The sequence below is a fragment of the Mus musculus genome, chromosome 12, assembly GCF_000001635.26.
Source record: "Mus musculus strain C57BL/6J chromosome 12, GRCm38.p6 C57BL/6J".
NCBI lineage: Eukaryota > Metazoa > Chordata > Mammalia > Rodentia > Muridae > Mus > Mus musculus.
Window position 1 is genome coordinate 4,031,553 of NC_000078.6, and position 10,583 is coordinate 4,042,135.

At 48.7% G+C, this 10,583-nt stretch overlaps 1 protein-coding gene across 5 annotated transcripts in view; it reads right to left on the reverse strand.

The window, feature by feature from the left end:
• Efr3b (EFR3 homolog B) overlaps nucleotides 1–7,551 on the reverse strand; it is a 76,550-nt gene extending 68,999 nt beyond the window's left edge. For 2 of the 5 annotated variants that reach the window (XM_030246876.1, XM_011243887.3), the window contains exon 1: nucleotides 7,152–7,416. Coding sequence is in view for 1 of the 5 variants with exons in the window: in NM_001082483.1 (NP_001075952.1) it covers nucleotides 7,152–7,158 (7 nt within the window). In the remaining 4 variants the exon portion in view is untranslated. Of the gene's footprint in view, nucleotides 1–7,151; nucleotides 7,417–7,523 lie in introns of those variants that run through there. The other 3 variants (XM_030246875.1, XM_011243888.1, NM_001082483.1) reach the window with 3 other exon arrangements.
• Nucleotides 7,552–10,583: the final 3,032 nt, after the last annotated feature.

Here is a 10,583-nt window from a genome sequence, read left to right on the forward strand (position 1 = left end):
TTTTATCTATTTCCATTCAAAACAAAACCAAGCAAATGAGAATCAAATGGCTAATACCTTAAAAAAATACAGCACTTATATTCTTACAATTCACTGAAATGTAAATGCTTAAAAATATGGACATGTGGGGCTGGAGAGATGGCTCAGCAGTTAAGAGCTCTGACTGCTCTTCCAGGGGTCCTAAGTTCAATTCCCAGCAACCACATGATGGCTTACAACCATCTGTAATGAGATCTGATGCCCTCTTCTGGTGTGTCAGAAGACAGCTACAGTGTACTCATATGCATAAAATAAATAATTCTTTAAAAAAAGATTTATTTTTATTATTTTCACTTATGTGTATGAATGTGCACACTTGTGGAGGCCAGAGAAGGTGTGGGGTCCTCGGAAGCTGGCGTTATAGACCAGTGGTTCTCAACCTTCCTGATTCACATGCTTCCCCATCATGTTGTGGTGACCCCTACAATAACATCATTTTCATTGCTACTTCATAACTATTATCTTGCTTCTGTTATGAATCCTAATGTAAATATCTGATATGCTTACCCCTATGAAAGGGTTGTTCAACCCCCAAAGGGGCCAAGACCTCCAGGTTGAGAATCACAGTTATAGGCAGATGTGTGCCACCTGATATGAGTGCTGGGATTCGAACTCAGGTCCTCTGGAAGCAGAGCAAGTGCTCTTAACCTCTGAACCATCTCTCCAACCCCCAGTATATATACTTTAGCTAGATGACAGGATTTTTTAATGTTTTCATCACAGGGGAATGATAACTGTTGGAGCATCTAGATGGGTTTCGCCTGATTTGAACATTATAATGCACATATACGTATGAATATATATGTAAATATCATGAGTCCCCTAAATATGTTCATATGTGTGCACGGACGGGCACACAGTGCTGGGATCTGCTCTAGTTTAGATCTGGAATGTTCTCCAAAGGCCCATAAACTGAAGGCCTGGTTCTGAGCCTGGCACTATTGGGACGTGGCCAAGCCCTGAGGCTAAGTAAGGAGGGTCAGTCACTTCCCTGAAGACACTGGGACTCTGGCCCTGCCATCTCGCTTAGCTTCCCGGCCACTATGAAGTCAGCAGCTTCTCACCACCTTCCACTATAGTGTGTTATCTCACTATAGTCCAGAATAGTGAGGCCCACTGACCACACACCACTAAACTTGTGAGTCAATAAGTCTTTTCTCTTTTAATTTATCACAGATTTTTAATGTAGCAATAGAGAACGAAATAACATACCGACTGATGCAGGGTATCAGGCACATCAAGTAAATAGTTGACTGAGCTATAACAAGCCAGCCTCAAATAAATATCTATTTTAAGTAACAACTGGCAACTTTTCATTAACTTGAGGTTGGGGAGGGTGTACATACGTCATGTGGGAAAGAACAGAACAGGAACTTGTGTAAAATGAATAATTCCAACCATGTAAACAAGCGCATGAAACAGGTGTCAGGATAATATTTGTTATAGCTAGCTATATTTTCAGATTCTCCAGAAGGGGCATTACTCTTAGCATCAATAAAGGAAAATAAAGGGCATTTTTAAAAATTAAGTTTTCTTTGAATTGGGGACTAACATATAACAAGCACTGTATTTAAGCTATGAGGCATAAGTTTTATTAATTAATTAATTTATTTATTTAGTCTCTTTTCCTAAATCAAGAGGCAAAGGGGGTAGGGAAATTGGCTAGGGGGTAAAATGCATCTTGCCATGCAAAGGGGAAGACGAGTTCCAGTCTCCTGAACCTACTACATACGGCCAGACATGGCGGCACCCAACTGTCACCCCAGCATTCTTCGGGTGAGATAGGAGTCAGAGATAAGATGACGCTGAAAACTCCCAGGCCAGCTGGCCTGGCACACACAGTGCAGTGGTGAGCAAGCTGAGTCGCGAGGCGAGGACTCGCACCTGAAGCTGTCCTCTGACCTCCACACGCGTGCCTGGCATGCGTGGGTGCCCCCGACACACCCCACAGAACCATAAACACATATATTATACATACACATGCAAACAAAATAAACAAGCAGTGAAGAATCGAGGAAAGGAGAAAAATTGGGCAACCCTCATTCAAATTAATTTCCATGGCGAGGTGGGCGGTTTTTTTCTGAGTATGTGAGTGTGCGCATGCGCTATGAAAAGCTCCAGTTGAAAGTTAACTGAGGGTCAGAGCTGGGCTAGGGCATTGCTCTAGTCAGTGCTCAGAGCTCAGTGCTCTTTCAGAGTCGCTGGCCGAGAGTAACAAACAGCAGAGATCCAGAAAGAAAGCGAAGGGAAAGGACCAAGGATTTGACTAAGTGGCAAAATCATAGTATGGGGTAAACTGTAACACGACACCAGGAGCTTTGGCGGGTTTTATTCAGTTGTTTGTTCTTTTGTTTGTCTGTTTTTGTTTTTCAGGACAGTTTCTCCATGTAGCCCTGGCTGTCCTGGAACTCACTCTGTAGATCAGGTTGGCCAATTCAGAGACTCACCTGCTTCTGCCTCCTGAGTGCTGGGATTAAAGGCATGGGCTACCGCACAGCTCAAAATCTTGTTCTTTGGGGAGGGGGGATTGTTTGCTTGTTTTGTTTTGTAGTTATGGGGATCAAGCTTCAGTGGGTCTACCACTGAGCTAATCTCAAGCCCCAAAGAAGGATATGAATGGGAAGCGGAGAAGGGGTGATCCCACACACCCACCCCTGCCTCTCCCCTTCTCCTTCTTCAGATCTTCTGTGAAGTAATGTTAACTTCTTGTTTTTAATTGCTATGAAAGAACAACACTGAGACAGCCTGAATCACCGAACTGTGAGCAGCAAGAGATAGAAAACAGGCTCTGCCCACGGGGGCCTCTTCCAAAAGAGGATAAAGAACGGGAGGTATAGGGAAGGAAGGGCAGGCCATGTAGCTGAGGCCAAGCATGGTGGGTACCAGGAACTGTAGGAGGCTCAAGATTTGCAAGAGAGGTCACTATGACTCTGTGTGTGTGTGTGTGTGTGTGTGTGTGTGTGACAGAGAAAGACAGATAGAAACAGAGACACACACACAGAGACAGATGAAACTGAGACAGACAAAACCAGAGAGACATAGGCAAACAGGCAGATTTCTGCAAAGGTGAGTCTTTGTACCTCAAGGAGAGTCATCCTGGCCCTGCAATACCTCTGCTCCAATTATAACAGTTGTGCAGAATATATTGGATGCACTGAGCCCAATTTCAAAAGCTGGACACCACTGCTCTCTCTACAGGGAACATTCTCCATCACTAAGTAGGGAGGGAACATAAGCTGAGGACACAGAGGAATTAGGCAGGGCAGCTTTGGCTTCAGTGGGGCCAGCAAGCCCAGACCACACTGTGGTGGGGAAATCCTCTCTAGTCTGTCTCTTTATGCTTCCTGGCCAGCTGCCCTCAGTCTCTGGAGGCACCCTTCTCAGGAAATTCGATCTGGCCTCAGTGGGGAAGTGGGACACTCTCACGCCTCTGACCTTGGCGAGAGGAATAGGTTAAATCTTTAATATCTATCTATCTATCTATCTATCTATCTATCTATCTATCTATCTATCTATCTATCTATCTATTTGATGTATGTGAGTATACTGTCACTGTCTTCAGACACACCAAAACAGGGTATTGGATCCCCATTTCAGATGGTTGTGAGCCACCATATGGTTGCTAGGAATTGAACTCAGGACCTCTGGAAGAGCAGTCAGTGCTCTTAACCGCTGAGCCATCTCTCTCCAGCCCAAGTTAAATCTTAATTCTATAATCCCGACCAAAAACTAGTGGGATCAACCTTTGTAGAAAACTTGTCTGGTGACTGTCCCTCTCCAGGACAAAGTACTTTTCATCATGACTCTTGTCACTCCATGTTTAGAGATATAATCAAGACTATATGGCAGAGAATGGCAGCACACACCTTTGGTCCCCGAGGGAGGCAGAGGCAGGCAGATCTCTGAGCTGAAGGCCAGCCTGGTCTACAGAGAGTTTCAGGACAGCCAGGGCTACACACAAAAGTCCTGTCTTAGAATAACAAACAAAGAAACAAACAGAGTATAGGAAGTAATCTGTGACCCTTTGGGAGCCATTTAAGAACGTGATCATGGTTTAGAGCTTAGTGAATGATAGTACAGCTTGGATGGGTCAGAGAACAGCTCAAGCTGGTGTGGATTTTCACACGCTTGAAGCCCACCACTCCAGAGGCAAAGGCGGGAGTAGGGAGTATGAAGAAGCATTCAAGGCTAACTTGGGATGTAGTATGACCCTTGTCTCAAGAAGAGAAGAAGAGGAAGAGGAGATCTGTTTAGTGGGTCATAGCCAGGTCAAGGTAGTATGCCTGTTTGGGCTGTGGTGAGAGGAGATGCAAACAGGCAGATAGGAGAAGCTCCCCAAGGGCCGAGATGGCCAGGCTCTTCTGTGCACTGCTGTACAAGCCTAGAGCCTCTTAGGAAGCTCCTGACCCCATTGCTTGGCTTTTGAAGGGAACAGCAGACCCGGGAGGTGGGTGGGTGTCTCACCATTTTATAGAGAAATAGAACTCAGAGACATGAGCCCACTTGTCTAAGGCCGTAAAGCTGTGAAGGGCTCTTGAGTTGGGACCCACGGACCCCACCCAGGTCTAGGATCCCACTGTGCCCTCCGAGAAAGACAAAGGGCCTTTGGTCTCCTATCAGACAAAGGCAGCAGATAGACTGAGCCAAGCCAGATAACTGAGTTATCGAGGACAAAGGTAATGTAGAGACTGACAAGAAGAAAAATGAAGACCTATGTGGAGCTGGCAAGGGTTGAGGGCACAGTGGCACAGTTCAAGGATCTGAGTTTATAAGATTGCATCACGGAGGTTGGTGATCAAAGGTCACCTTTATCTCCAGCTCTTAGGCGGCTTCTGGCTCTATGTGTCCTTACTATGCATCAGTCATAAAATGCCTGCTGGCATCTAATGATACACATTCTCCTGAGAAAGCTGGGGAAGGGAGATTGGGGGGGGGGGGCGGCACTGTGTCACCTTGTCTTAGTCTACCAGTCACCCTGGACGGGTCACTTAGAAAATTAGGTGAAAGAAGAACAATCTGTAGGAAGTCCATAACGCCACCTTTTCTCTTTTCTTTTTGTAGAAATCCCCTCCCTATGTAGATAGCCTCTCCCCATGCGGCGGTAGCTAACCTGTAAGTCACTATGTAGCCCAGGCTATTCTCTTCTCCCATCCCTTTTCATCATCTAGGGAAGAGAATGCTAACGGTTCTGTAGCCCCTTACTCTTCACTAAGGCAAGACCACACTGAAAGGCAGGCAGGCAGGCAGGCGAGGCCCCCCTGGAGAGCAGAGACAACTCCAGAGACCAGTCTCTGCAAGGGGCCAGCTCCCACCCAGCACTAAATGTGCTTTTCCCCCGTGCTGGAGCCAACTCCCCAGAGGATCCTCCATCACGGCCTTTCTATGGATCATTTAGGATTAGTTCCTGCTCTGTTTGCATCTGGGGAAATAAAAACATTATTAAAGAGAATTGGAATTTTGTGGTGCATCTGAAAATAGCCCCCAGTCAGGCTGACTTCCACATCCTTCTCTTTTAGCCAGCTCTTCCAACAGGAGCACACCAAGAACCCCCCTCCCCTAATTCTCAGACCCCCTAAGTAAGTTACCACATTAGCTACTAGATGTAATATGGTGGCCTGGGGCTGCTAATTCCCGCCCATACTGATGGGCCTGTCCTAACTCCTTCCCGGCTGCAGGTGCCCCTGCAGTCACATGCTTCTGTCAAATGATCTGCAGCTTCAGCCTGCTCCCTCTGCAGAAAGGGGGTGGGGGGGGGGGCACAGACAGAATAAAAGAGGTCTATGGCTCTTTCTACCTCCCAACAGGCAAAGCCCAAGTCCAGTCACCTTTCAGAGTCCCCACTGGTTATGGGTCCAGCCGCTGAGGACATCTCCCCTCCCCCCATTTGCTCCACCCAAGAGAATTAATGCTAGCTGAGAGGACCTGCTGACACCTCTATAAGAATCATAGTGTGGCTGTGTAACCAACTGACCTGGGAAGGAGATGCAAGGCAAAAAGTTAAGTCTTTGTCTTCTAAATAGGGGGCTCACCAACTGCTGACTCTTTTCAGCATGCTCTCTGTGCTAACAAACTTTGTGACTCATGGTCTGTTCGCAGAGGCAGCCAGCAGCCTTAGAAATGGGTTAAATTGGGAACATGCACTTCTAGATCACTCACTCCTCAGGTGCAGCCCGAGCCCCTACCCTGCAGTAGGAGACGGAGAACAGGGCTCCAATTCTTCTGCTGGCCTCAGAATAACTACCAGAGACCTGGGCTCTAGTAAACTGTGTCCACAGGAATACACGCACACATGTACCCTTGGTAGAGAGCCGATTCCTAGACTAGTCCACTCTTATGATCTGCAAAGTGGGACCCCAGGAGCGCTTTCCTCATCCACGCTGCCTGTAGAACCCGAGAAATTCTTGACAAATGAGCAAGCAGAGCCTTGAACCGTGAGGGTCTTGGAGCTGCCACACATTCGTGGGGGCGGTGGCTGCGTAATTGGGAGAAACCCTCGAAGCAGCATCTCTCCCCATCAGCCCTCCATAGGGCCAATCTGGAAGTTGGGAAGCCTGAATACCATTAGCAGCAGTGTTAGGTAGAGGCCAAGTCCACCCAGCTCAGAGAGATGAACCTCCAGCGCCGGCTCGCTCGCCAGCTCCTGCACTGCCGGCGCCGCCTCCCACATCCAAGGAGCCTGGCAGCAGACTGGCAGTGAGCAGCTCTCCCCTACCCTGGACCACTTTCGCGCATCAAACTCCCAAGCACAAGCCTCTTTGTTAATTCTGCAAATACTGTCACCCGATCACCTCCACCAACACTGTCGGCTCAGCTCCGAAGATACTCGCTTTTTCCAAAGCCGGGTGCCTCTCAGCCATCAGAGTCCCTACCTGGCGACGGACCACCGCCCCTAGCGCCTGCACACGCCTGCCCGAGGGATCTCAGGGGACCAGAGAGTCCCCCGGCCTAAGGCATCTTTGTCCTCTCGGCACAGACGTACGCACAGGCGACTGAACCAGCCTAGCCTGGCACCAAGTCGGCATTCTCGCTTTTGCGACGGGGGCCACTCCGGGGGACAAAGGTCCGTGTCTGGAAGTTTGCGGGCCCGAGCCGGGGCGCCAAGCCCTCCTTACCGTACATCTCCGCGGGGAGCGCGCCTCTGGGGAGGCCGGCGTAGCCGCGTCGCTGGCTGCTAGTCCTGGCCGCTCCTGCCTTTCATTCACAGCCCGGCGGGCTCAGGCGGCTGCGGGCGGAGACCGGGGCGCGGCGGGAGCAGCCGATGGGGGGCCGGCGGCGGGCGGGACAGAGCGGGACGCCACCCGCCCATTCAGCGACGAGGTTGGCTGCCGCCTCCTGCTCTGGTCCGCAAGCTAGGCGGCGCGCAGGGGGCGGAGCTGTGTTCTGCCACGCCCCGCCCCCTTGGCCACTGGCGGGCTGCCTCAAGAGCCCCGCCTCCATCCCGGACCCTCTCCTTTCCTCAGTATGGGGCGAGCCTTTTTACCTACCTGACGCCCCAGGAAGCCCAGGTTCTTCGTTCACTCAGTAGATCATCCATCCGAATTCCAGCTCCTGGCTCAGCTCTTACGCGGGTCGCTGACGTGTCCTTCAAACTGATGACACACACACACACACACACACACACACACACACACACACACACACACACACACACACACACCCCACACCAGGTCAGCCGGGCGCTGGAAGCTGCAGGTGTGCTCTATTCAGTCTGCTCAAACGAACCGGCTTAGGGAACCTAAGGAGCAGAAATTGAGGCATAACCCTATTCTTTCTGCGGGCCCCAAACTCTGTTTGCTACCTGGGTCAGGTATTCAGGAAATACAGCACACTCCCAACCTCCAAGGCTGCAGGAAGTCCGCTTGGTTTTTCCTCTCCAGATTTGTGTAATCTGCAAGCTTTGCAGCCAGCATCCCCTCCACAAAGGGACTTAAACCCCAGGCCAACGCCCCAGCCCTGGATATCTCTGCCTTCTGTTTCTCTGGCTTTTCTATTTCTATTTCTTAATTTCTCCTCTTGCCTCTTGCTGGAGGCTTTCTGTTTTCTTCCCGACCGTAAAAATTAGAGAAGGGCCTGAATGCAATGACCTTCGTTTTGTTTGTTTGTTTGTTTGTTTGTTTTGTTTTGTTTCGTCTTGTTTTTTGAGACAGGGTTTCTCTGTCGGCGCCTCTTTGAGCCTTGCTTCGTGTTGAGAAATTTCATGAACCTACAGTACATAGTGGGCACCACATATTGTTTTCTTTTTCTTTTTTTCTCCCCCAAAGCAAAGATCAAACCAGAGAGATCCAGTCCTTGGATTTGGAGACGGTGCTCAAGACAGTGCTCACTGCACCCCAAACCAGCATTTTCTATTTTTCTTTGGCTTCATTTCCCCAGACACATCCACCAACCCACCTGCACCTCTCCTAATCTGATGCTTCCTGTTGCCTTGATAAACAGAATGACCAAAAAAACACTTGGTTAAGAAAGGGTTTATGTCATATTAAACTTTACAGTCCATCACTGGGGGAAGTTGTCCTGGTTTGAACGGATTGTAGTGGAATATGAAGAGTCCCTGTAGGCTCTTATATTTGAATGCTGGTCCCTCATTGGTAGAACTGTTTGGGGGAGGATTAGGAAGTGTGTTCTTGTTGGGGGTGTGTGTGTCAATGGTCAATGGAGATGGCCTTCGAAGTTTCAAAAGCCCACACTAGTCCAGCGCTCTCTCTCTCTCTCTCTCTCTTTCTCTCTCTCTCTCTCTCTCTCTCTTTCTCTCTCTCTCTCCCTCATGCTTGTTGACCAGATGTAAGCTCTGATCCACAGCCATGCCTGCCTGCCTGCCTGCCTGCTGTGCTCTCCACCATGATGGCTGTGGACTCTACCCTCTGGAAATGTGCGCCCTGAACTGAATTGTTTCTTGTATAACCTGTCTTGGCTATGGAGACAGGATATTGGGATCAGCAATAAAAAAGGAACTAAGACAGGATTCTTCCCTAAAGTTACATGGCCAGTAAGCAATTTCTGGAGTGATGTAGCTGCCTGCGTGCTGCACCAGGGCACCAGCGGTGCAGCTTTTAGTTAGTCCCCTTGCTGGGTGGGCTTTCCAGTGGCAAAACTGCCTAGTTCCTTGTGCTCCTGTACGTGACCCCAACAAACTCCTCGGCCCATCAAGATAGACTTGGGTTGGATTATTTCTTTGGTCTGTTGATATCTTTTCTATCTGGGTTTAATAGAAATAAGCTCTCAGAAAAAAATAACACAACAGAGACAGTGTAAAATCAAAGGGCTGGATTCAAGAGTCCTATCCTCTAGAGCAGGTGACTGCGAGGACAGAGGAAAGGAAAAAAATCAGCTCCTTAGGGGGAACTCTAGGATGGTGGAAAGTCAGAATTGGGATTAGTACCTTAAACAGGTTCCTCTTTGCTTGCAGAAATCCCAAGTAAGGAAGAAGATAAAGAGAAAGAATCGGCATTTACTGAATGGCTCCATTGCAATGGGTCCGTGCCAGGCCCTCACAGATCTCAGTATAGGTCGCCTGTGGCTTACGATGGCCAGTCTTTACATTGTGTGAAGGTAATATACTTTCAGTAGAAACTGTACTTGAAATTTTTATCTTTTCTCGGCCTAGAAATATATAGCACTGTATGCTTTCTTGCTACTGGGTAGCATCAATGAGCCACTTGCTCTGTCAGCCCTTGGCTCACCAGGGGAGGCAAGCAGTAGCTACATTGCACTGCGTTCTAAGTTTTGATGTAGGTTGGCAGAGGTAAGTAAACTTTCTACTCACACTATTTTCTTCACGGTGTACACATGCATGTGTGTTTGTTTGTTTGTTTGTATGTGCATTTGTATGTGTGTATGTATGGGTGTATGTATGCGTGTGTGTGCATATGTGTGTGAGCACCAGAGGCTGATGTCATGTTTCTTTTTCTATTTCTCTTGGTTTTATTCATTGAGCCAGGGTGTCTCACTCGATCCCAGAATTTAAGCAGCCAGCTTACTCCAGGGACCCCTGGGATCCTCTTCTCAGGAGCTGGTATTCCAGGTGAGCTGCCATTTCCACCCAGGGTTTACAAGGGTGCTATGAAGCCAAACTCTAGTCCCCACACCGGTGCAGCAAGTGCTTGGCCAGCTGAACCACATCCCCAGCAGCTCCTACAACGATTTTATCAGGAACACCATTGTTGGCAAGGAGTGCTCTTTCTAGCTTATAGTAAGATCGAGGTGCAGCAAGGTGGTTCAAACTAGGATGCAGCTTAGCAGTGCACACTGATACATGACTGCACTGTAAGTGGGGCGGTTCTTCCTTGCAGGTTGAATAGGCTGCTCACCTCTCTCCTTTACCTGCATTAACTCTCCAGTGCCTTATTGCTTGAGTGAGCATACCACCACAAGTGGGCCCTTTCATATGCACTCTGTCCTAGGACTGCCAGTTCTGGCTCCCTGCGGTGTTGGCTGGAGGCTAGTTGCCTCTTAAGAGTTGTTTGCCCAGGCCAAAGACAAGATTATTATTCTTTAGGCACACTGCACCTTGCTCCATGTGCTTTCTCTGTAACTGTGCTCTTTGC